This window comes from Perognathus longimembris, chromosome 7, assembly GCF_023159225.1.
Source record: "Perognathus longimembris pacificus isolate PPM17 chromosome 7, ASM2315922v1, whole genome shotgun sequence".
Lineage (NCBI taxonomy): Eukaryota > Metazoa > Chordata > Mammalia > Rodentia > Heteromyidae > Perognathus > Perognathus longimembris.
Window position 1 is genome coordinate 789324 of NC_063167.1, and position 24775 is coordinate 814098.

The window sequence follows — 24775 nt, forward strand, 5'->3', positions numbered from 1 at the left end:
ACAAACAAACACACAAAAACAACCCAGAACTTGTACAGGAGGGGCTGTTCTCAGGAGTGCTAGACCCGCCTGGCCTCCAGCTTGCGCAGCCTCTCCTGCCAGGGCCCTGTGGGGGGGAGGGGCCCCTGCTCTTCTGGGGATCCCTCTCCCAGCAGCTGGTACACTGGGACTCAGCTTGCCATCCTTGCCAGGTAAACAGCTGTACCTGTTGCACCAGCAGGCAGGCAGTTCAGCCGGAGGCTTCAGGCATGTCCCCCTTCTCATCAGCCTCCTGGGGGCCCGCAGCCCAGTCTCTGTTTTATACTCATGTAATTCTTTCCCTCCCCACACCCCCATTTAGATTCTGCATATGAAAGAGAATACGTGATATTTGTCTTTCTCAGTCTGGTTTATTTCATTTAACATGATTTCGCATTATTGTTCTGCAAAGAGCATGATTTCACCCTTGTTTATGGACAGATGACATACCCCACTGTGTACAAATACAAACTTTTCTTTTTCGCCAGTCCTGGGGCTTGAACTCAGGGCCTGAGCACTGTCTCTGGCTTCTTTTTGCTCAAGGCTAGCACTCGACCACTTGAGCCACAGCGCCACTTCTGGCCTTTTCAGTTTATGTGGTGCTGAGGAATCGAACCCAGGGCTTCATGCATGCTAGTCAAGCACTCTACCACTGGGCCACATTCCTAGCCCCCAACTTTTCTTTATCCATTCATCAGTTGATGGACAGGTAGGCTAATTTCATGACATGCATATGTTGTAATAAAATGGGTATACAACTATCTCTACTGTGTGTAGGTTTGCATTCCTTCAGAATCATGTTCAGTAATCCAGTCTTGATTCCTGCAGTTGTTAGGAGGTTTTGAAATTCTGAAGTACCAGTTATCTAAGTTGTTTATCCTTTTGTTGGTGGTGGTGGTCCTGGGACTTGAACTCAGGGCTTGGGCCCTGTCCCTGAAGTTTTGTACCCAAGGCTTGTGCTCTCACCCTTTGAGCCATAGTTCCCTTCCGGTTTTCTGGTAGTTCATTGGAGATAGGGGTCTCAGGGTCTTTCCTTCCCTGATCCTTACAGCTCAGCCTCCAGAGTAGCTAGGATTACAGGTGAGATCCACCTATGCCTGTCTATCTTCTTCTTCTTTTCTTTTTCTTTTTTTTTTTCAATCTCTTGTGGCACTTGAACTCAGGGCCTGGGCAGTATTCCTGAGCTTTTTTGCTCAAGGCTAGTGCTGTACCATTTTAAGCCACAGTACTACCTCTGGTTTTTGAGTAGTTATTTGGAGATAAGTGTCTCCCGTAGACTTTTCTGCCCTGGCTGGCTTGGAACTGTGATCCTCTGATCTCATCTTCCTGTGTAGCTAGGATTACAGGTCTGAGCTCCAGCACCTGGCTGTTTATTTATTTATTTATTTTTATTGCCAGTCCTGGGGTTTGAACTCAGGGCCTGGGCACTGACCCTGAGCTTCTTTTGCTCAAGGCTAGCACTCTACCACTGGAGCCACAGTGACATTTCCAACTTTTCTGTATATGTGGCACTGAGGAATTAAACTCAGGGCTTCATGCATGCATGGGGACTAAGCCGTAGTCCCCGCCCTGTTTATCTTAAAAGATGTTTTTAACTATTTAAAGTGCTTGAATTTCATGTGGATTTGAAAACTGGCTTCTCCATTTCTGAAAAAAAAATGGGACCATTGGCATTCATCCACTATTGTGTGTGTGTGTGTTTGCACGCACGTGTGCATGTGCTGCTGAGATTCAAATCCAGGCTTATACATGCTAGGCAAGTGCTCTACCACTGAGCTACACTCACAGCCCCAAGTATGTTTCTGAAAACTTCAGAGAGGAGGGAATGTGGCCTAGTGGTAGGGTGCTTGTCTACCATGCATGACGCCCAGGGTTCGATTCCTCAGCATCATATAAACAGAAAACAGCCAGAAGTGGAGCTGTGGCTCAAGAGGTAGAGTGCTCGCCTTGAGCACAAAGAACCCAAAGGCAGTGCTCAGGCCCTGAGTCCCAAGCCGCGGGACTGGCAAAAAAATAAATAAATAAATAAACAATAAATTCACAGAGGAGGGCTGGGAATGTGGCCTGGCGGTGGAGTGCTCGCCTAGCATGCACGAAGCCCTGGGGCTGATTCCTCAGCACCACACACACACAGAAGGGGCCGGAAGTGGTGCTGTGGCTCAAGTAGTAGAGTGCTAGCCTGGAGCAAAAGAAGCTCAGAGACAGTGCCCAGCCCCTGAGTTCAAGCCCTGGGACTGGCAAAGAAAGATAAAATTCAGAGAGGAAGCTGGGAACGGAGGGAGTGCTGCAGGGTGGTGCTCCTGGGGCTGGGGATGTGGCCTAGCGGTAGAGCGCTTGCCTCCTATACATGAAGCCCTGGGTTCGATTCCTCAGCACCACATAGATAGAAAAAGCCGGAAGGGGCGCTGTGGCTCAAGTGGCCGAGTGCTAGCCTTGAGCAAAAAGAAGCCCGGGACAGTGCTCAGGCCCCGAGTTCAAGCCCCAGGACTGGCAGACAAAACCCCAAACCAAACAAGGGTAGTGCTCTTCCACTCTGACACACAGTGAGCTGACACAGAGGCAGTGAGACACGCTCCAGGGGCCTGCGGCGCGGTGGCGAGGAGGAGGGGGTGTGAGGGAAGAGGACCTCGGTCCCAGCCGCTGACGCCCCTGGGGAGAAGGCATGCCGGGGAGGAGGGCTGAGCAGGGGCTGCTGGTGGCACAGGGATGTGGAGGACAGGGAGGAGTCTGGAGGGAACCAGGTGTTTGTCCTCGGGCCCCAGATCTGGGAGGACAAGGGGGGACGGCCAGGGTGGGCTGCGTGGGTGGGGACAGCACAGAACGCATTCTCCTGTGGCCCTTTCCAGCCCCAGGTGCTTCTTGGGAGCAACACGGCCTGTCGGGCAGGAATGTCCGGTGGGTGGGAGTGTAGCCAAGGGCAGTACTGGCCCTTCAGCTGGAACCAGGAGAAGGGTTTGGGGATGGGGGTGCAAGAGGAGTCCTGCTGGGGTGGAGAAGGGGAGGGGAGGACACTACCTCCAGGCCAGCTTGGGCGGCCGAGTGGCGGGGAGCCTCTGCGGGGCCCTGGAGTGGGGGAAGTCCAGTTACACAGGGTCAGGCTGGACGTGTGGGTCAGGGGGCTGAGCCTGGAGTCGGGAACAAGCGTAATCCAGGGGCCGTGGGGAGGGGCAGGGAGTGTCCAGCACGAGGGGTCAGGGTGGCCAGTGCCTCGGGGACCAGCCCTAAAGGGGTGAGGCTGGGCGTGTGTGGACATAGACAGAGGGCAGGAAGGGCTGAGGGGGTTCTGAATGCTAAAGTGTTGACTGGATCCCTGTTGCAGCTGCAGCTCCCCCCGGCCCCCCCCTCCCGCAGCTGGGAGGCAGGGTTGGGAGGAGTCAGGACTGAGCAGAGCAGGCGGTGAAGAAACATGGCCAAGTGAGCTGGGGCAGTCAGGTTGCGTGCGCCACCCCATGAGGGGCCTCTTGCCCCAGGCCTGCTGTGCCCCCCCCACCCCCCTGCGCTCACCAAGCCCCCAGGCCAACTTTCGGAGCTGGTGCAGGCAGAACCTGGCTCTTGGCCCTGTCTCCCCCTGTCTCCCCCCTGCCTGGAGTGAGACTGAGGCCGTGCCCCCCACGCGGAACCCTCCCTTGGTGGGCTCCTGTCCAGACAGGATGAGCTCGACCCATCCGGCAGAGGGACGGCAAAGGACCGGGACTAGGACCCTCCAAAGTGGCCTTCACGACGGAAAGTGGGCACCAGGGATGGTAGTCAGGGCTTGAGGGACAGGAAGCCGCCTGCGCCCACCCGGTCCTCCCAGCCGCTGAGCTGTGCGGGGAGTCATATCCGGTGAGCACTTCAGCCGAGGCCTGGAGGCTGGAGGGCAGGTCAGGGTGCTGAGCTCCAGACCCGAACACCCCAGGGCCCAGCTCCACAGGGCCTGAGCCGCGCCGCACCTGGGTCCGGGAGGTTCGGCTCCCTCCTGGGTGTGACCCTGGGGCCCGAGAGCTGTTTGTCAAGAGCCCTGTCCCTGCGGCCCAGCCCTCCCTGCGGCCCAGCCCTCCCTGCGGCCCAGCCCTCCCTGCGGCTCAGCCCTCCCTGCAGGGGTGATGCAATGTGTACCTGAAGTGGGCCTGGCGCCCCGCGGCCGGGTGGGACTTGGGGGGGCCTGGCCCAGGTGGTGGCCAGCCAGGCCCGGGAGGGGGGGAGGGCTCGAGCAGGAGGGGGGGTCCCGGCGCCCAGCCCCGCGCTGGGGTGTGCGGAGCCTGCGCCTCTGGGGAGGGCAGCGCCCAGGCCCGTGCGGGGTGTTTTGGAAACCAGACTCGGTGGCCCCGCACAGGAGCCACCGCGGGGAGCCAAGGTCCCCGGAGCCTCGGGTGGTGACGTCCCTCGGAGACAGGCTGGCCCGGCGGCAGGGCCCCCGCTGCTCGGGCCCAGGCTGGCCCTGGGGTCCCCGGGGCGGACCCGGCCTGCCGCAGCAGACATCAGCTAGAGGTGGGACGCAGAGCTCGGCGCGCAGCGGGAGCCGCCTCCATCTCCGCTTTGTTCTTCTCCTCCTTTGTCCTGGCGCCTTTAGAGGCGCTGCTCCCTAACTCTGAAGGAGGCCCCGGCCCTGCAGGAGGACAGCCACAGTGGGGGCTGGGGCCCAGCCCCTGCCGGGAGCTCCGGGGGGCCCCGGCCGGGCCACTGCAGCGCCCCTGCCACCTGCCACGGGCCGGGCCCGCTCGGAGCCGCGGAGCCGCAGGCCGGGAGGGGCCCGGGAGCCCGTGTTCCCCGACCCCGTGGAAGCCGCCAAGGGAGACTCGGGAGCCAGCTGCCGCCGGGGGCCGCCGCCCCGGCCCGCGCCCCGGCCCGCGCCCCGGCCCGCGCCCCGCCCCGGGCCCGCCCCGCCTCGCGCGGCCCTCCCGCGCCCCCTGGTGGCCGCTCGCGGAAGCGGCGCGGGACCAGGCCAGGCGGGGCCCGGAGGGGCGGGGCGGCCCGGGGCGGGGCCTGCGGGCGCTGGGCGGGACCTGGGTCCCGGGGGGGGGGGGGGGCGGTACCCGCCAGCATCCCAGCCGCGGGGAGGCACAGTCGGGAGGAGCTGGAGACGACCAGAAGGTGTCTAACGAATGCGCACCTAAGTCAGTACATACTTTACAATTCAAGAGGAAAAAGAAACCAAGAGGCAAAGGTCTGCTAAAGCAAAACCCTCCTGAAAGCAGTTCCACGTCCCCCCCCCCCCCCGAAACGCAGGCACAGCCTGTTTAGGGTGGAGGTTCCCGCCTGGGAGTGGGAGGAGCTTCCTGGCTCCCCGCCAGTGAGGAGTGTGCACTCAATGTAGCTGTTGGTCCAGGAAGAACTTCTGTCAAACTTTTTCCTTTCCCTTTTAAAATGTACTTCTTATAAAAATCCGTGTGTGTGTGTGTGTGCATGTGTGTGTTAGGAATGTGGCCTAGTGGTGGAGTGCTTGTCTAGCATACATGAGGCCCTGGGTTCGATTCCTCAGCACCACATATACAGAAAACGGCCAGAAGCGGCGCTGTGGCTCAAGTGGCAGAGTGCTAGCCTTGAGCAAGAAGAAGCCAGGGACAGTGCTCAGGCCCTGAGTCCAAGGCCCAGGACTGGCAAAGAAAAAAAAAGAATGTGTGTGTTTGTCCCAGTCCTGGGGCTTGAACTCAGTGCCTGAGCACTGTCTCTGAGCTATAGGCTAATGCTCTCCCTCTTGAATCACATCTCCACCTCCAGCCTTTCGGTGATTAACTGGGGAGAGGAGCTAGTGTTGCAGCGTTAAGTGTAAATTGTGAGGCCACCAGTAAGTCTGGAACGTTGAGGGGAGGGATGGCAGCAGCAGAGGTTTGAGGATGTAGGAAGTCAAGCCCGTTGTCCATGGCTGTGAGCCACATGTTAAGAGGATCCGGTGTGGCTGTCCAGGGCCTGGAGAACATGTTTCTGTAACCTGCTGCCTCCCTTCTCTCTGGGTGCTGTGACTCCCTCTGATCCTGTGTTCAAGTGCACATTTAGGTGCCCACCCCCGCTTGGTGAAAAACAGGGGCCAGGTTGCAGCCACAGTGAAGTACAGACGCACCTTCCACCCAGCAGGCCCAGAGCTGCTGTCTTCTGAAGTCCCTGCTCTGGCCTCTGCTGTTCACCGGCTGCCCCGCCTCCCCCCCCCCCCCCCCCAGCAGGAATCCTTCAGCCTCCGCAGCCGCTTTGGACCTGAGCAGGAAGCACCCCACAGCTCTGGGTGTTCTGACAGGCAAAGGGCTGGGCCGTCAGAGGACAGCCCCACCCGCTCAGACCAATCAGGCAGTCATGTGTGTGTGCACACGTGTGCACGCGAGAGTCCCCGATGGCCTTGCAGAGGAGCCTGCCCACCGACGTCCCCGGCAGCGAGCTGGAGGGGGTGACGGGAGCCCCGTAGTCAGCAGGCACAGCTTTGGAGGGCGATGGTGGGGCCAAAGGGCCTCATGCCCACTGACTGGATGGGGGCAGAGAGGCCCTGGGGGAGGGCGGTGCTGCTGCCGGTGTGTCTGAGGAGAGGGCACCTGTTTGCCGGTGGGCACAGAGGGTCTGCACCTGCTGTGGCTCCTCACCAATCAGCAGCCCGGGCACATGGCTCCCGAGGAAGCTAGCTTTGCTGTTCCGAGTGGAACAGAGATCAGATTTCCCAAGAAGCCCAGAATAGCCACTGCCCGCCTGCAGGAAACCGGGCCTCCTGGCAGCCATGCGGCCCCCAGGGGTCCACGTGCAGTCCTTGTGCTGACCCCTGCCTGCCCTGTGCACTCTCGGCGCAGGGCAGCTCCCTGATGCGGTTGGTGCGGGGCCTGTGGTAATGGGAGGGAAGCGGGACCAGCGAGCACCAGCCCCCCCCCCCCCCCCCCCGCTTGCTGCACTGCGGGCCTTTGGAAGGAGCCTCACAAGTGAACCACACAGCCTCCCAGAGGGGCCTGCAGTACAGCAGCAGGGCTGGGGCCTCTGGGGGGGGGGGATGACCGGAGGTGGCACACAGGGAAAACAAAGTGTTAGGCCTGGCATCGGCAAGCACCCCCCCCCCCCGGCCCTGCCCTGGCCTTTGGCCCTCATCTTCAGGATGAGGATGATGGGGCCAAGGAAGGACACAAAGGGTCCTGCCTCAAAATAGGGCCACAGGACTTCCCACCATAAAAGGCTTTCCGCGTCTGGACTCCAGGGAGCATGGGCATTTGGGCCACGGCACCGGGCGCTCTGCCCGTGGCGGCCTGATATCCCGGCCCTGAGCACTGCCCTCGACCAGCCCAGACAGGACGAGAGGGCTCCAGCACCCCACGGAGCCTTTGGAGCTGGGCCAAGAGGCTGGGCAAGGCCTCCAGGCAAGAGAACGGCGAGGGCCAGGACCTGGAAGTCATGAGGGCTTTGGGGGGCACCTGAAGAGAGCTTGGCGAGCCAGCCACTGGGAGGACAACCAAAGAGGGGGCCGAGGCGAGGGCTGCGGCGAGCCCTCTGTCACCAACACCCCCTCTTTTCAGCGCTGGGTGAAGCACCCCCGGAACCTGCCAGCGCAAGGGCATCAGACGGGTGGGGGCTGGGCCGTGCCCACTCCGCCCCCCACGATGCACCTGGCCCTGGCCTCCGCGGTCTCATGGCCGTTCCCTGGAGTCTCCACCAGAGCTGCTGCCTCAGGGGACGGGCCTGGCCTGGCTCCGCTGCTGGGACTCTGCCTTCCCTGCGCCCCTTCCAGCGTTTCGCTCACCTGGAAATCCTCCATTTCACCTTGTTATGCCCTGCTATGGTGGAGACCTCTCTCCCTCTCTCTCTCTCTCTCTCTCTCTGTCAGTCGTGGGGCTTGGCTTGAACTCTGGACCTGGCGCTGTCCCTGAACTCTTCAGCTCAAGGCTAGCGCTCTACCACTGGAGCCACTTCCAGTTTTCTGGTGGTCACCTGGAGACAAGTGTCTCACCGACTTTTCTGCCCGGGCTGGCTTTGAACCACGATCCTCAGATCTCAGCCTCCTGAGTAGCTAGGGTGACAGGTGTGAGTGGCGCCCAGCTCCATTTTTTTAAAAACGATTCATCCTGAAGAACAGCTCTGGGAGACTGGGGGATCCCCTACTCTCCCTGGACAGAGGGACAAGGGCTACCCCCAGGAGGGCCCACGTGTCTCCTGAGAGCAGAATGCCTATCAGCTGAGCAGATTAAGGAATACATCACCCCCACCAAGAGTGGGCTGGGCCCCACGGCCAAGGACATGGACAGAGCCAGTGAGCCAGGGAAGGTGGCTGGCAGGCAGCCGGCAGAGCCCTGGTCTGTGCAGGTGACTGCAGAAGAAGACATGAGTCCCTGGAAGTTGGGGGGGGTGGTGAAACTCAGAACAGCCCTCACTTAAGCACTGGGGGGGCTGGCACACCTCCGTTCAAAGGGCTCTCAGCTGCGATGGCTTCCTGGCGCTGATGGACATTTACCATGAGAAAGCCAAGCACCAGGAGGGCGAGCGAGGGCAGCTTTCCGGGTCCTTGACCAGCAAGCAAGGGCTACACTGACTGGAACACCCGGAAGTGGGGCTTGGGCCTGGGCAGGGGGTGGACGGTGCTGTGTGGTCATGGCAGGTGGAGGGCTCACCGGAATGATCCAGCGGGTGCGCGCTCATGAATGCAGTGGAGCCCCTAAACGAAGAAGTAGAGGGGAGGAGATGATGATGAAGGAGGCTGACAAGGATGGGGGTGGGGGTGGAACCCTCGACTACGAAGGCGACTGAGGGAGGAGCCGTGGGAGTTGCACAGCTAGGCCAGGGCAGGCAGTGGACCTTGACCCTCCGTCCCCAGGATTTGTGGCCATGACTGGAGAGTCCTTCCAACTGGCACAGCAGGACAGCTGCTGCAACCGAGACGCCTGTCTGAGGCAGGCCCGCCCACTGCCGCTCGCCCTGCCTGCAGCTCCGCATCAAGTAAATGCTCCAGCCAGAGTCAGGCGTGCCCCACGGTCGGTCCCTACCTGGAGAGGAGGGGCGGCGCTTAGAACAGGATCCCGGTCACTCTGCGACCACACCTGAATGCTTCCACGGCCGAGATCTGGGCTCTGAACACCAGCACGAGGGCGGATGGACCACAAGATCACTATGCCTGTCTGCACCGGGCACCTGAGAACCTACAGTACAGCCCTTCCCAGAGGCAGAGACTACTTAGTCAAAACTTTATTCTCTCTCTACAACACGGAGGACATCTCAGGCCCAGAATTCCCAAGGCTCAGACCTGGGGGGCAGGGGGGAGGGAGTGGGCTACTGCAGGCTGAGAGCCTCCTAAGCTGGTCTAGGGCTGGGAGTATCAGCCCTCCAGGTGGATGACCCACACAGGACAGTTGGATTGCAGAGAACTGCAGAGCAACGGGGCCAAGTCTGCAGCAATGTGCTGGATGGCTGGCCTTCCCCAGGAAAGGACTGTGGGACTGGCAAGGGTCCTTGGCCCAGGCATCTGTGGTCTGATGGCTTACGAAGAGCTCTCCCAGCCCCTTCCAGGGGCCCACAGCTACAACTAGGGCTGTTGGATACTGGGCTCTGGTTCTTGGGGCCGTGGTGTGGTTTCTAGACTCAAGGCCTCAGGGAGAGGCCCAGGTTTCTGGGCAGAAGCTAGTTCTTCCTCTTTGGCTCTTGTCATCTTGATGGCCTCATCATAAGGCGGTGGCAGTTCAGGGGCACACAGGCTGTAGGCGGGAGGGGCTACGGTGTCAGGATCCAATTCCCCAAAAGACAGGGGCAACAGCATGCCCAGCGGGTACTGCACAGAGCTGTAAGCTGCAGGGAACCAGTGTGGGTTTGTGGAGGGGGGTTGGCATTCACCCCAACACACACACACCCCCTCCCGCTGCCAGCTTGGAACCCCTCCTGGAGCAGGTGGGCCGCCGGGCACTCACAGGTCACGGTGCTGTGCGCCGGGCTGTCGCTGTCCGCGGGGAGGACCGTCTGCTCACACGGCTGCCATGCTGGCGGCAGATGTGTCTGTGGTTGCGTGTGCTTCCGGAGGCAGCAGAACCGCACACAGCTGGCCGTGACGCCGCACAGCAGCAGCAGCAGGAGCGCGAGCAGCAGGAGCCTGGCAGGGAAGCAAGGCCCCCATGCCGGACCGGCTTCCGGCCTGCGCACCGGTCCCCGAGCCCGGGGCCGCCCGGCCGCGGGGCAGGTGAGGGAGGGCAGAGGCGGGGCAGGTGAGGGAGGGCAGGGGCGGGGCAGGTGAGGGAGGGCAGAGGCGGGGCAGGTGAGGGAGGGCAGGGGCGGGGCAGGTGAGGGAGGGCAGGGGCGGGGCAGGTGAGGGAGGGCAGAGGCGGGGCAGGTGAGGGAGGGCAGGGGCGGGGCAGGTGAGGGAGGGCAGGGGCGGGGCAGGTGAGGGAGGGCAGAGGCGGGGCAGGTGAGGGAGGGCAGGGGCGGGGCAGGTGAGGGAGGGCAGGGGCGGGGCAGGTGAGGGAGGGCAGGGGCGGGGCAGGTGAGGGAGGGCAGGGGCGGGGCAGGTGAGGGAGGGCAGGGGCGGGGCAGGTGAGGGAGGGCAGGGGCGGGGCAGGTGAGGGAGGACAGGGGCGGGGCAGGTGAGGGAGGGCAGGGGCGGGGCAGGTGAGGGAGGGCAGGGGCGGCCCCCCATCCCAGGGACCCCCGTCTAGCGCGGGGCCTGGGGCCCGGCGGCCCGCGGCGGCCCGGGAGGGGAGGGGGCCGGGGCCCGGGGAGGGAGGGCCGGCCTGAGGCCCCGCCCCCGGCAGCCGCGGGCCCGGCGGCTGGGGCGGCCCGGGCGTCACTTACCCCACGTGCCACAGGCTGCTCCCCCGGGCCTGCGGCGGGCACCTGCGGGAAGGGCGGCACCTGGAGCGGGCGGGGCGCGGGCAGGCGGCCTCACCGCCGAGCCTCTCCGCGGCCCGGCTGGCCTCCCTCTCCCGCCCTACTTACTGGCTGGAGGGGTCGCAGCGGCCCTCGTCCCCGGAGCCCAGGGCCACCTGTGGGGAGACGCGTGAGCCGGGGCGGGGGGCGTGGCCGGGCGGAGCCGCGCCCGCGAGCCCCGACGCGCCGGCCGCCCACCCACCTGTGGCAGCCGCAGGAGCGGGAGCAGCAGCAGGAAGCCCGGCGAGGCGCGCGGCGCGGCCGCCATTTTCCCCCGCAGACGCCGCGCGCCAGCCGCTGGCGGAGGCCACGCCCCCGCGGAGAGGCCACGCCCACATCAAACACCACGCCCGCTGGAGGCCACGCCCCCATCGAGGGGTCAGGCCCACGTGGAGGCCACGCCCCATAGAGAGGCCACGCCCGCTCAGGCCACGCACTTGGCGCAGGAAACGCCCACCCGGACGCCAGTCTACAGAGGCCACGCCCACAGGATAGGCTCGCCGTGCCCCGCCCCTCCTGGACCCCTGCGCTCCAGGGCTCCTCCGCGGCTCCCACACCCTCCCCGGGGCAACCAGCTCTGCTCCTTCCTGGCCTTGGGATAGGCACCGCCCTGCCCGGCCCTGCCCTGCCCTGTCCGGCCCTGCCCTGCCCTGCCCTGCCCGGCCCTGCCCGGCCCGGCCCTGCCCTGCCTGGCCCTGCCCTGCCTGGCCCTGCCCTGCCCTGCCCCACCTGGCCCTGCCCGGCCCCACCTGGCCCTGCCCTGCCCCACCTGGCCCTGCCCGGCCCCACCTGGCCCTGCCCTGCCATGCCGGGCCCCACCTGGCCCTGCCCAGCCCCTCCTGGCCCTGCCCTGCCCGGCCCAGCTCTGCCCTGCCCTGCCCGGCCCCACCTGGCCCTGCCCCGCCCGGCCCTGCCCTGCCCGGCCCTGCCCTGCCCGGCCCTGCCCTGCCCTGCCCTGCCCGGCCCTGCCCTGCCCGGCCCTGCCCTGCCTGGCCCTGCCCTGCCCTGCCCCACCTGGCCCTGCCCGGCCCCACCTGGCCCTGCCCTGCCCCACCTGGCCCTGCCCTGCCATGACGGGCCCCACCTGGCCCTGCCCAGCCCCTCCTGGCCCTGCCCTGCCTGGCCCAGCTCTGCCCTGCCCTGCCCGGCCCCACCTGGCCCTGCCCCGCCCCGCCCGGCCCCACCTGGCCCTGCCCTGCCCGGCCCTGCCCTGCCCGGCCCGGCCCTGCCCTGCCCGGCCCTGCCCTGCCCTGCCCCACCTGGCCCTGCCCGGCCCCACCTGGCCTTGCCCGGCCCCACCTGGCCCTGCCCAGCCCCGCTCAGCCCTGCCCTGCCCTGCCCTGCCCGGCCCAGCTCTGCCCTGCCCTGCCCTGCCCGCCCTGCCCGGCCCCACCTGGCCCTGCCCGGCCCCACCTGGCCCTGCCCGGCCCCACCTGGCCCTGCCCGGCCCCACCTGGCCCTGCCTGGCCCTGCCCTGCCCCGCCCCGCCCCGCCCTGCCCCGCCCCGCCCCGCCCCACCTGGCCCTGCCCCGCCCCGCCTGGCCCTGCCCCGCCCCACCCCGCCTGGCCCTGCCCCGCCCCGCCCCACCTGGCCCTGCCCTGCAGCTGGCTGGCGCTGGCCTGGTGCCCCTAGGATTTCTGGAAACAGCCCAGGCTGCACTGGCCGAGCCTTGGCAGGACAAGCCAGTAAACCAGGCACCCCGGGGCCATGGAGGGGCAGGTGAGGGTTTCCCCCGGAAGACTCAATCCAAACAAGTCCTCCCAGGACACCCACTGTGTACTCCTGCTGTGGACACTCACCGGGCCTGGCCCACTCTGGTTGGAGCCTGACCCTGGCTGGGGCCACTGATGCACTGGACACAGACCACTTGCCAAGGGCACTTGGCCTTGGAGGCCGGCAGCTCTCCTTCAGCTATCAGGGCCTTCTCCTCATGCTGCTGGGACTAGCGGGCTGCTTCTCCCAGGAGGACCCCTGGTTCTTCCCCCATCATGCTGCTCGGTCCCCACTTCCCTCTGCCCCACACTATGCCCGGATCTGCAGGTGGCTGCCTGGTGGTCAGGTTAAAGGAGCTGGGCAGCACAGCATGGGTTGGAGTGAGGGTGTCAGAGCATCCGGTTCCTCTGGCTTTTCCTCCTGACTGTGCTCACAGGCGGGTGTCTGCTGGCCCCTCCACCAGAAGAGGGGCAGGCTCTTCGGGGGTCTACCCACAGTGGTCCTGTCCTGCCATGCCCAGAGCCCGTGCCTTGGCTCCCAATGACCTTTCCTTCCTGCCCAACCCCAGCCAAGCCACTGAAGTTGGTTCTTGCCCTCCTTTCTTGTCCCCACTCCCTTGGCTGAGCTTGGTCTTTGGGGGGCCGGCATGGGAGCAGGAAGGAAGGGAGACCATACAAATGGCCCAGCCTGAAGCTTGGGCCAGAGTCTGGCTGAAGAAAGAGGACTGTCTCAGCCAGGAGTTGGGTGGGACAGCCAGGCCTGGGGACAGTGTCTCCCCTGGAACACATCCTGTCAGGCCTGGCCTGGCGGAACTGCCTGTTCCTCTCCTTGCACCTGAAAGCCAGCCAGGAGTCTGGGGCCATGGCCAGTCAGCCCCAGTGTGGGTGGCCAGGGGAGGCTGCGTCTTCTCTGCGGGTGCCTGGCTTCAGATGGGTGTTCTGTACAGGCTGGAGGGCCAGGCTGAGCAGGCTCACCCGAGAGTGTCCAGAAGACACCAGGGCAGGGCAGTGGATGGGGGGGGTGAGGGGGGGCTGATGTAGGGGTGTTGGGGTGAACCCTGGACAAGAAAGCAGAACCCAGGCTTCTCGGGGAAGTGAGAGCTGCAGGTCACAAGCCAGACCTGGCCTCCAGCCCCGTGAGGTGGGAGAAGCCAGGGGCCTTCAGGGACGCTCTTGCAAGCCCGGCCTCTTCTTCCCAGCATCTCTCCGAGTCCAGGCTAGTCTTCACTGTGGCCCTGCGCCAGCCCCCCCCCCCCCCATGCCTGCCCCACCCTGCCCCACACGGCTGGACCTGGCAGAACACCCCCCTCCAGGGAGTCCTTGGCGGGCAGAACCCAGGCTACACGGGTTGGTGTGAGGGCCGTGAGCGTGAGCGCGGTGTGTGTCCTGTGTGTCGTGTGCCGGGGCTGCTTCCCGGGCTCTGTCCCCTTCTCCATCCCGTGTGAGTGCCACGCTGCAGTCCGCGTCAGCTGGATCACAGGGTTTATTGACAGGTCCGTGGGTGGGGGTGGGGGGTGCTGGTGGGTCTGGGGCGTGAGGGGCTCCGGCTGGGAGCTGGCTGGGGGTGATGTGGCCTCTCTTCTGTGTGGACTCTGCGAGGGCTTTGCAGGCCTGGGTGCGGGGAGGGCTCAGCAGGAAGGGTCAGAGGCTGGCGCTGGGGAGCAGGCCTCTGGGCGGACCTGGCCCACAGCCCGGGGGCGCTGGGGGCGCAGGCTGCAAGTTTGGGGCCAGGGTGTCTGTGAGGGCGCCTTGTGCCCTAGGCTCCCGTCACCACGTTGGCTACAAAGATGATCTTGTAGGTCTCCTTCACGTCCCCTCTGAGCTGCAGGAGGGCCCACGCCATGAGAGGGTGGTCCGGCTAGAAGGGCGGAGGGGCGGGGTGGAGGAAGGGCATCTTCCATCAGCGGGCTCTGGGGCGGACGCTCTGTCTTTCCCACTGCCCCGCCCACCTTGTCCCACCGGCCCTGACAGCGACCCCTCCCTGGAGGGGGCCCAGCCGCGGTGTCTGGCACTCACATCAAAGTCAGCAGGAGGCACCCAGGAGATACTGATGGTCTTGGTCTGGCCACGCTCCACAGAGCCCCTGGAAGGTTCGATGGAGAAGCCCTTGTGCTGTAGCCAAGTGAGGCTGTCCAGGGTGAACTCACCTGTCTAGGAGGCATGGGACCTTTGCAGCCACTTCCAACAGGAGAGGGTTGGGGGTGGGTGCCAATGAAGTCGCCCAACCGCTGACTCCTCGACTCTGTGCAGGGCCCGCCCGTCCCAGTTCCGCTGCAGGAGGCCCCAGGGCGGGCGGGCCTAGGGAAGGGCGGGGCCGCCCAGGGGCCGGGCTGGGCCAGGATCACCTTCTTTGCAGCTGGCTGTGTGGTGCGGATGCAGCCCACGTGGAGCTCCCGCGTGGCCGGTGGGGCTGGCGCGTCTATGTCCAGCTGCACGTAGTCCAGGGTTACCAGGATGGGCTTCAGGTCCTCGGCCTCTGGAGAGGAAGGCCGGCTGGGCGCGGCTGGGCAGCCAGGCCCGGGGTGGGGAGCCCCCCACCCGGGGAGCCCCCCACCCGCCCAGTAGCCCCCACACCGCCTGATGGGGGCTCTGCGGCCCCCTTGCCGCTTCCGGAAGTTGCCCCCCCACCCCCCAGGTCAGGGTCCCCACCTTCCCTGTGCTCCGGGTCCCAGGCGGTCATCACGGTCAGGGACTCCACGGGCACGTCCAGGGCGTCCCCGCCCTCCACGAACATCATGTGCTCGCGCGCGGCCCCCTTCAGGAGAATCCTGTGGGAGACTTTCTGAGGTGGGGGGGGAGAGGCAGAGCCTCAGCAGCCACGCCTGCGCCGCGTCCCACCCCCGGAGCCCCGCCCACCCCGCGCCCCGCCCTCCCGGCGCCCCGCCCTCCCCGCACCCAGCCCTGCCAGCGCCCCGCCCACCCGGCGCCCCGCCCACCCGGCGCCCCGCCCTCGCCGCGCCCACCCTCCCTGCGCCCTGCCCTCGCCGCGCCCCGCCCTCACCTTGTACCTCCTCCCCGTGCCCCGCCCTCCTGGCGCCCCGCCCACCCGCGCCCCGCCCACCCCGCGCCCCGCCCTCCCCACGCTCCCTCCTCCCCGCGCCCCGCCCACCCCGCGCCCCGCCCTCCCCGCGCCCCGCCCTCCCCACGCTCCCTCCTCCCCGCGCCCCGCCCTCCCCACGCTCTCTCCTCCCCGCGCCCCGCCCTCCCCACGCTCTCTCCTCCCCGCGCCCCGCCCTCCCCACGCTCCCTCCTCCCCGCGCCCCGCCCACCCCGCGCCCCGCCCTCCCCGCGCCCCGCCCTCCCCACGCTCCCTCCTCCCCGCGCCCCGCCCTCCCCACGCTCTCTCCTCCCCGCGCCCCGCCCTCCCCACGCTCCCTCCTCCCCGCGCCCCGCCCTCCCCACGCTCTCTCCTCCCCGCGCCCCGCCCTCCCCACGCTCTCTCCTCCCCGCGCCCCGTGGACACACAGGGCCTGGCCCAGCGTGTCCGGCCCGCAAGCCCGGAGGACGGACTGCCCGGGACGAGACAGGACCGCCCCCCCCGCCCTCCTCGGGGGGCGGCGCCCACCTTCTCGAAGAGCACCACCTGCAGCCGGTCCGAGTAGTAGAGGCTCTCGTGGTCTGGGCTGAAGGTCACGGTGAAGTCCTGCGCCTTCCCGGGCAGCAGCAGGCCCTCCACGGGGCTGACGCTGAACACGCTCTGCCCGTTGTGGTTCTGGGTGCCTGTGGCCGACAGCACCGCCTGCCGCTCCCTCTGGCCCTTTGGGTCTGTCTGCCCCTCTCTCTTTTCGCCAGTCCTGGGCTTGGACTCAGGGTCTGAGCACTGTCCCTGGCTTCCTTTTGCTCACGGCTAGCCCTCTGCCACCTGAGCCACAGCGCCACCTCTGGCCTTTTCTGTGTGTGTGGTGCTGGGGAATCGAACCCAGGGCTTCGTGTATACGAGGCCAGCGCTCTACCACTAGCCACATTCCCAGCGCACAAGGCAAGGAGCCTCTCCTGCCGCCCCATTGCCCGGCCCGGCTCTGCCCCTCCCTCCCCCTCCCTCCGTGGTCCTGGTAACCTGGCTAGCTCACCGACCACTTCCGTCCTGTGAGCTGCGGGGCTCAGGAACTTGGGCAGCTGCTGCCGGGCCTCGGCCCGGGTGCTGGACAGGCTCTCCAGCTGCACCCAGAACTTGATGGGGAGGGACGAGTCGTTCTGCAGCTGCCAACAGTCGCAAGGTGTCACTGCGCCCGCGCTCCCAGCTGGCCCCTGCCCCGGCGGGTCTCACCCCACCCCCTGGGGGCCGGGGCCCATCTGGCTACGCCCTAAAAGCAGTGTTGGGGCTGCCGGCACCCGCTTGGTCCTGACCATCTCACACTGGTGCCTCCACCTGTCCATCACGGCTCCGTAGCTGACCCCCGCCCCCCCGGCCCCTCCCCGCCCTCGCCGCCTTCCCCAGAGAGCCCCCTCGGGGCGCTGTGTTCACGATCTCCCCAGGCAGGCAGGCAGGGGGGCTGAGGCTGCTTCAGCCAAAGGCCGGGGCGTCCCCGGCCCCCCCGGGGGGCCCCAACACCGGCGGGGCAGCCCACGGGGCAGCCAGGCCTGGCCTTGGAGGCCGGCACACCCTCCCCCCCCCAGGAGCACCAAAGCCGCCTTCCCGGGGGGGAAGTGTCGAGGCGTGGCACAGGAGGGGGCGCCAGGGCTGAGTGCGAGCGGCGGAGGCAGAGGGGCACGGGGCACCCGAACCCGGGCACCCCAGAACCGCCGGCACCTTGAAGCTGGAGGAAACAGACTCTCTGGCCATGACGTAGCCCATGTTGAGGACGTCGCCTTCAATGGAGCAGGTGATCATGGACGCCACGCCCGTGCCCAGGAAGGTGAGGGTGAGGGTGCCCCTCTTGGTGATGATGTTCAGCGTCTCCTGAGCCTGAGGAGCAGGTGCCGTGGGGCGCGGGGAGCTCTGGGCCTCGCGCACGCACAGCAGCCCGCAGCCTCCGCCCGGAGGGCAGGGCCGGGGGACGGGCGTCGTGCGCAGACACCGGCAGTGCGGTGAGTGGGGGGGGGAGGGAGGGACCTGTGCCCTGCCACGGTGGGGAGGGAGGGAGGGGGAGTGGGGGGGAGGGCAGGGAGGGGGGGCCCTGAGGCCGCAGCACCGCTGGGGGCGGGCACTCACCATAATACTCTCGTGGGGTGAGAAGGACAGCGCCAGGACGTGGGTATTTCCTGAGCGCAGCTTGCTGGAGGGGTTCAGAAGCACAAAGGGGCCGTTGGGGTTCAGCACTGAGAACTCCATCTGAGGCTCAGAGTCAAGGAGGGAGCCAGGACTCTGGAGGGTTCTGATCCAAACCTTAACCGAGGTGACGGTGCTCCCTCTAACTTTGTCACCCCTCGCCCAGCTCCAGTGTCAGCCTCCATTCCTGTAACCCTCGCCCGGCTCCAGTGTGAGCCTCCATTCCTGTAACCCTCGCCCAGCTCCAGTGTCAGCCTCCATTCCTGTAACCCTCGCCCAGCTCCAGTGTCAGCCTCCATTCCTGTAAACCTCGCCCAGCTCCAGTGTCAGCCTCCATTCCTGTAACCCTCGCCCAGCTCCAGTGTCAGCCTCCATTCCTGTAGCCCTCGCCCAGCTAGTGTCAGCCTCCATTCCTGTAACCCTCGCCCGGCTCCAGTGTGAGCCTCCATTCCTGTAACCCTTGCCCAGCTCCAGTGTCAGCCTCCATTCCTGTAACCCTCGCCCGGCTCCAGTGTGAGCCTCCATTCCTGTAACCCTCGCCCAGCTCCAGTGTCAGCCTCCATTCCTGTAACCCTCGCCCAGCTCCAGTGTCAGCCTCCATTCCTGTAGCCCTCGCCCAGCTAGTGTCAGCCTCCATTCCTGTAAACCTCGCCCGGCTCCAGTGTCAGCCTCCATTCCTGTAACCCTCGCCCGGCTCCAGTGTGAGCCTCCATTCCTGTAACCCTCGCCCAGCTCGTGTCAGCCTCCATTCCTGTAACCCTTGCCCAGCTAGTGTCAGCCTCCATTCCTGTAAACCTCGCCCAGCTCCAGTGTCAGCCTCCATTCCTGTAACCCTTGCCCAGCTAGTGTCAGCCTCCATTCCTGTAACCCTCGCCCAGCTCCAGTGTCAGCCTCCATTCCTGTAACCCTCGCCCAGCTCCAGTGTGAGCCCCCATTCCTGTAACCCTCGCCCAGCTCCAGTGTCAGCCTCCATTCCTGTAACCCTCGCCCAGCTAGTGTCAGCCTCCATTCCTGTAACCCTCGCCCGGCTCCAGTGTCAGCCTCCATTCCTGTAACCCTCGCCCAGCTCCAGTGTCAGCCTCCATTCCTGTAACCCTCACCCGGCTCCAGTGTGAGCCTCCATTCCTGTAACCCTCGCCCAGCTCCAGTGTCAGCCTCCATTCCTGTAACCCTCGCCCAGCTCCAGTGTGAGCCTCCATTCCTGTAACCCTCGCCCAGCTCGTGTCAGCCTCCATTCCTGTAACCCTCGCCCAGCTAGTGTCAGCCTCCATTCCTGTAACCCTCGCCCAGCTCCAGTGTCAGCCTCCATTCCTGTAACCCTTGCCCAGCTAGTGTCAGCCTCCATTCCTGTAACCCTCGCCCGGCTCCAGTGTCAGCCTCCATTCCTGTAACCCTCGCCCAGCTCCAGTGTCAGCCTCCATTCCTGTAACCCTCGCCCAGCTCCAGTGTGAGCCTCCATTCCTGTAACCCTCGCCCAGCTCCAGTGTCAGCCTCCATTCCTGTAACCCTCGCCCAGCTCGTGTCAGTCTCCATTCCTGTAACCCTCGCCCAGCTCCAGTGTCAGCCTCCATTCCTGTAACCCTTGCCCAGCTAGTGTCAGCCTCCATTCCTGTAACCCTCGCCCGGCTCCAGTGTCAGCCCCCATTCCTGTAACCCTCGCCCAGCTCCAGTGTCAGCCCCCATTCCTGTAACCCTCGCCCCGATGCCAGTGTCTGTGCCAGTGTGGAGAAGGATACCGAGAGGTCCTCAGAGGTAATGTTCTGGAGAGAGACTTTCATTATGCCTCGGTGCCCTGCAATGGGAAAGGGGCCATCAGCTCTCAGCCCCGGGTTCAAGGAGTGGCTCCTGGCGCGTGTGGGGGTGGCAGTGCCGGGGAGCCTGGGAGGGGAACGCCCAGGAGAGGCCCTTGGAGGGACGGGGAGGCAGCAGGGTCCAGCCAGACTCACCCACGGCAATGTCCCCAAAGTCAAAGACGGTCTGGCCTTTGCCAGATGTCACCACGATTGGAGGAGCCACTGTGGGACACCAGAGCTCCAGGTACAGCGTGTTGTGGGGGCTGGGGAGGGACAAGGGCACACTGAGGGCAGAGCGGGGGGGGGGGGCTCAGACCTGGTCAGCAGCAGAGGCCAGCTGGCCAGGCCCCGTCCTGACCCAAGGACTCCATACCTGAAGTTCATCGGTTCCAATGCTTTCCTGTCTTTGAGGTCACCACTGGCAACGACGCAGGGGACCACGAACTTGTCAAACTTGCCCTGGAAAGTTCTGGTCAGGTTGGCCTTGGCAATTTCATATTGGGGAGAACTGGAATGAGCCAGCAAAGGGCACTCATGCTCAGATCCCCGTGACCCCGCAGCCTGCAGGGTCGTCTGGCCCGGCTCTGCCTCCGGGCTTCTCGGCACGGAGTCGGCGCCTTGCTCCCCCCCCTGGATCGAGGGTCCCTGACTCACACCTGCCCCCCCCCAGGATTCTGGCTCTGAAGGTCCTCTTTGGGAAGGCCCAAAGGCACTAGGGGCAGCAGCCGGAGGCCCCCTAGAGCCTAGGTCATGGCAGGCCCCCTCTGCCTGACAACCTGGCATTTTCAGCGGCTCATGCGGGGCGGGGGGGGGGGGGGAACTTCCCCCACTCCAGGGTGCCCATCGGGTACGGGGGAGGGAGCGGCTAAGCCCCAAACTAGAGCGCCCTATTCCTGGGTCCACAGGGGCCTGATCAGTGCTGGCACAGGGTCCAAGGCCAGGAAGGCCTTCTGGGTCCATCTGCACACTGGGAGGCGGGTGTCAGGCACCAGGTGAGTCTGCTCAAAGGGTGGCCAGGCTCAGGGAACGGGGGGGGGGGGAGGCTGTGGATGAGAACCCCAGATGGGTGCATGTCTGAGGCCAGGTCAGTCCTGGGCTGCAGCCACACAGGCGAGGCTCTGCCCTCAGATCCTCTGTAGGGGCCTCCCTGGGGGCCAGAGGTCTGTCGGAGCCCCTGTGGTGGGCGGGATGGGGTGGCCCGCGGGGTGTATTAGCGCTGCCCAGGTGGATGGGGTGGGGTGGCCCGCGGGGTGTATTAGCGCTGCCCAGGAGGATGGGGGGGCCCGCGGGGTGTATTAGCGCTGCCCAGGTGGGCGGGATGGGGTGGCCCCTGGCATCTCTCGGAGCCCCTGTGGTGGGCGGGGATGGTTCCCCTCCCCCCCCCGCCCCACCTGCTATTGATCTCCTGCTTGGTTGTGACTGGGGCCTGGGGAATGGAGACCCGGAACGGCCGGTCCCGGGAGTGTGTCCGGATGGCATTCAGCGACTGCTTCCACAGCTCCTTCTTCTGCAGGAACGTGTCCTTCCGGAACTGAGGGAGCGGGGGCCACTGTGGGGCGGCCTCGGCTCCGCACCTGCCCCGCAGGCCCCACCGCCCACCCTTCTCCAGCTGGCCCAGAAGGCCTGGGCCGGCTCTGGAATGGTAGGCGCCACAGGCTTAGGTGTGGAGCCAAGGGACCCCAGAACTAGCACAAGCGCTCGGGAAGCTGTGGGCCGGTGGGATGGAACGGAGCCGTGGAGACGGGGCGAGCACGGGGCGTGTGTGCAGTGCCCCCTACAGGCCGTCAGGGGAACTGCAACCACCACTGTGCTTTGCAGAGCCAGTGTTGCTATGGAGACAAGGCTAGCACGGTGTGTGTGTGTGTGCGTGTGTGCGCGTTCAGTGCCCTCTACAGGCCGTCGGGGGAACTGCAACCACCACTGTGCTTTGCAGAGCCAGTGTTGCTATGGAGACAAGGCTAGCACGGTGTGTGTGTGTGTGCGCGCGCATGTGTGTGCGTGTGCGTGCAGTGCCCTCTACAGGCTGTCTGGGGGAACTGCCACTACGGCTGTGCTTCACGGACAGGCAGAGCCAGTGTTGCTATGGAGACAAGGCTAGCACTGTGTGTGTGTGTGTGTGTGTGTGTGTGCGTGCGTGTGTATGTGTGCAGTGCCCTCTACAGGCTGTTGGGGGGAACTGCCACCATGACTGTGCTTTGCAGGCAGGCAGAGCCAGTGTTGCTGTGGAGACAAGGCTAGCAGGGTGTGTGTGTGTGTGTGTGTGTGTGTGTGCGCACGCGTGTGTGTGCAGTGCCCTCCACAGGCTGTCTGGGGGAACTGCCACCGCCGCTGTGCTTCACGGGCAGGCAGAGCAGGCAGGGCCAGTGTTTCTTGTTCACGTGCTCACTATGAAAAATGCAACACCTAGAGACACAGAAGTGCCGGCACGGGGCACCGCTCTCACCTGCCCATCTGGGGGGTTACGCGTGGATGCCAGCCAATGGATCCCCCCCAAAATAAAAGCAAGCTGCGGAGGAGGCACAGGTGTCTCCGGGGGGCCGCCCTTACCGCCTTGGTCTCCAATTCCTTGGCCGTGATTTGCATGGCTTCCTTCATGATCACCTCGTGGGACAGCACAGGCCGGAAGGCCACCTGGACCAGGCATCGCTGTGGGGAGACTCCGGGCTGCCATTCTCCCTCGGGGAGCGGGGGGCGGAGGTGGCCCCGACGGTCCTCCCTTCCCACCTCAGCCTGGACCCTCCCGGAGAGCTCAGCCGGGGCCTCGAGGACCTGGGGCGGGCCCAGTGCTCCCCGTCACGGGCGGGGTCCCGGGTGGCGACGGCTGAGGGCGGAACCTTGGGAGGCCCGGCGAGAAAGAGGCACGGAGCCCGGTGCTGCGGGCTCACACCTGCAATCCTAGCCCCCCGAGAGACCGAGACTCGGGGACCCCGGGGCTCGGTTTCTTAGCTTCCTCTGCCTCTTGAGCCTCCGCTGCCCCGGTGGCCTCTGGGTGGTGAGTGGTGGCTCGGTGGAGGTGAGCCTCTCGCGCGCTCTGCCGCCGGCGGGGCCGGGACCCTGGGCCTGCCGTGGGTGAGGTGGGCCGGGCCCCCTCCCCTCCCCCCTCCCCCCCGCCCCCGCCACGGTGCCGCACTCACCTTCCCGGGCAGCACGGTCCCCACCGAGGGCGAGATGGTGATGGGCAGGTCGGGGGGCGGGAGGAACTCGAAGGACGTGGGCCCCACGGGGCTGGCCTCCTCGGAGCCGATGCGCGGCAGCGAGTGCGTCAGCTTGTTCATGCTCAGGTGGGAGTTGATGACGTACAGCGTGGCCACAGAGGTGTCGTACAGCGCGGTGGCGGCGAACTTGATCTGGTAGTGGGACAGCTCCAGGGGCGGAAGGACCCCCACCGCGCGGCAGGACAGCCGGAAGCACCTGGGAGTGACGGGGGGGGGGGGGGGGGCGGGGCGGGCTCAGGGTCTGCCGGGCAGAGGCTGGCCACGCCACGGGGGCTCAGGGCCACTTGAACTCAGGGCCTGAGCACTGTCCCTGAGCTTCTTTTGCTCAAGGCTAGCACTCTGCCACTTGAGCCACAGCGCCACTTCTGGCTTTTTCTGTGTGTGTGGTACTGAGGAATCGAACCCAGGGCTTCATGCATGCTAGGCCAGCGCTCCACCGCTAGGCCACATCCCCAGCCCCCTAAGCATTTTTCTTTCTGTCAGTCACGGGGCTTGAACTCTGGGCCTGCGTACTGTCCTTGAGCTCTCCAGCTGTACCACTGGAGCCAGCGCCACTTGCGGTTTTCTGGTGGTTAATTGGATAAGAGTCTCACCGACTCTCCTGCCCAGGCTGGCTTTGAACTAGGATCCTCAGATCTCAGCCTCCTGAGGAGCGAGGATTACAGGCCTGAGCCACGTGCACCCGGCCCCAAAGCAATTCTTAGTGCAGGTAAAACGCTTACTTCTGTAACCGAAATTTGAGGCAAATGTGAAAACCAAAGATCTATATTTTGGGTGGAGGATACAAGATGCTGCTTATCTGAGTTCTTTACTTTTCTGAAGAGAGGGGGGAAGGGAAGCAGCGAGGCTGTGCTAAAAAGGGCAGAGACACGGAAATGGAAGAGGGGAACCTCAGGGCATGAGATTAGAAAAGCCGCTGAAACTGGGGCGCCCCAGAAGCTCGGAAGAAATCGTCAGACTTGGAAACGGGCAGAAGGAAAATCACTGTAACGAGACAAAAGAGAGCAAAGGACAGAACGGCACTCACTCGGGCCGGGAGCCGGCTGGGCAGACGCGTTTACATCCGGGTCCTTCCCAGCCGGCCCCTCACGTGGAAACCACGTGGAGGGGAAAAGCCGGCAGCCAGCCCGCAGCGCCTTGCCGGAGGAGCCAGCCGCTGGGGAACCGGGGAGCCTGTCTGTACCGAGGAACCCCCTCGGGGGGCTGCGGAGGTGGCTTGCGGTACAGCGCTGGCCTTGCGCGCACGAGGCCCTGGGTCCCAGTCCTCAGCACCACATACACGGAAAACGCTGGAAGAGGCGCTGTGGCTCGAGATAGAGCGCTAGCCTTGAGCACAAAGAAGCTCAGGGACAGCACCTGGGCTCTGAGTTCAAGTCCCGGGACTGGCAAAAAGAAAGGAAGGAAGAAAGAGAAAGGAAGGAAGGAAGACCCCCCCTCAGAGACGCGGGGCTGGCAGGACAGTGTCGCACCTCCTGATGGAGCCGGGCAGGGACAAGCCAGCTCCTGGGGAATGACCGGGTACCATGCCCACTTAGAGTCTCCGGGTGCAAGGGTGCCAAGAGGCAGTTGTGTGCAGTGACACCACAGGGCCAGGGCCAGTGTAGTCCCCTCTGTGGGTGGCTGCAGAGCTGATGATCTGGTCTGTCTGTCTGTCTTTAGTTTTTATTTTTGTCAGTCCTGGGGCTTGAAATCAGGGCCTGGTCGCTGTCCCTGAGCTTCTTTGGTTCAAGGCTGCTCTATCACTTGAGCTACAGCGCCCCTTGTGGCTTTTTCTGTTCCTGTGGTGCTGAGGACTCGAACCCAAGGCCTCATGCGTGCTAGGCGAGCGCTCTACGGCTAGGCCACTTTCCCAGCTGGTCTCTTGAATAAGCATTGCAAGGAACCAAAGAAAGGGAAGGCGACCACCCAAAGCCAGCTGACCGTAACAAAAGCTCTGGGCAGGACAACCTGACGGCGAGGGACGTGCAGGTGGTTGGTTTGGTGACTCTAAGATGGAGCCCGGGGCACAAGAATCAAGATGGCGGAGCCCTGATGGGGGTCGG

At 65.2% G+C, this 24775-nt stretch overlaps 3 protein-coding genes across 4 annotated transcripts in view; 1 reads left to right on the forward strand and 2 right to left on the reverse strand.

The window, feature by feature from the left end:
- Positions 1–6322: 6322 nt before the first annotated feature.
- On the forward strand, positions 6323–8997 carry Calml6 (calmodulin like 6). Its single transcript, XM_048349996.1, is given in 7 exon segments — positions 6323–6393; positions 8377–8438; positions 8441–8470; positions 8473–8527; positions 8581–8632; positions 8635–8695; positions 8771–8997. Coding segments are annotated over 7 exon segments (558 nt in total).
- Positions 8998–9138: 141 nt separating this feature from the next.
- Positions 9139–11091, reverse strand: Tmem52 (transmembrane protein 52). 2 transcript variants are annotated; one of them, XM_048350090.1, is made up of 5 exons: positions 11006–11091; positions 10873–10919; positions 10729–10770; positions 9855–10033; positions 9139–9735 (listed from the first exon to the last, which is right to left on the reverse strand). In XM_048350090.1, exons 1-5 carry the CDS (start codon positions 11069–11071, stop codon positions 9476–9478), a joined length of 594 nt encoding a protein of 197 aa, XP_048206047.1. In that variant the 5' UTR covers positions 11072–11091; the 3' UTR covers positions 9139–9475. The 2 variants fall into 2 exon arrangements, with proteins under 2 accessions (XP_048206047.1, XP_048206048.1); XM_048350091.1 differs by lacking the exon at positions 10729–10770.
- A 3081-nt stretch (positions 11092–14172) lies between these two features.
- Positions 14173–24775, reverse strand: part of Cfap74 (cilia and flagella associated protein 74) — a 70557-nt gene continuing 59954 nt past the window's right edge. The window contains exons 25-38 of the mRNA XM_048349997.1: positions 22653–22929; positions 22066–22164; positions 20910–21049; positions 19892–20026; positions 19672–19781; positions 19462–19517; positions 17669–17788; positions 17267–17422; positions 16587–16716; positions 16082–16236; positions 15166–15298; positions 14862–14992; positions 14533–14667; positions 14173–14374 (exon numbers count right to left, since the gene is read on the reverse strand). Coding sequence (XP_048205954.1) covers positions 14273–14374; positions 14533–14667; positions 14862–14992; positions 15166–15298; positions 16082–16236; positions 16587–16716; positions 17267–17422; positions 17669–17788; positions 19462–19517; positions 19672–19781; positions 19892–20026; positions 20910–21049; positions 22066–22164; positions 22653–22929 — 1879 coding nt within the window. The 3' untranslated portion in view covers positions 14173–14272. The remainder of the gene's footprint in view (positions 14375–14532; positions 14668–14861; positions 14993–15165; positions 15299–16081; positions 16237–16586; positions 16717–17266; positions 17423–17668; positions 17789–19461; positions 19518–19671; positions 19782–19891; positions 20027–20909; positions 21050–22065; positions 22165–22652; positions 22930–24775) is intronic.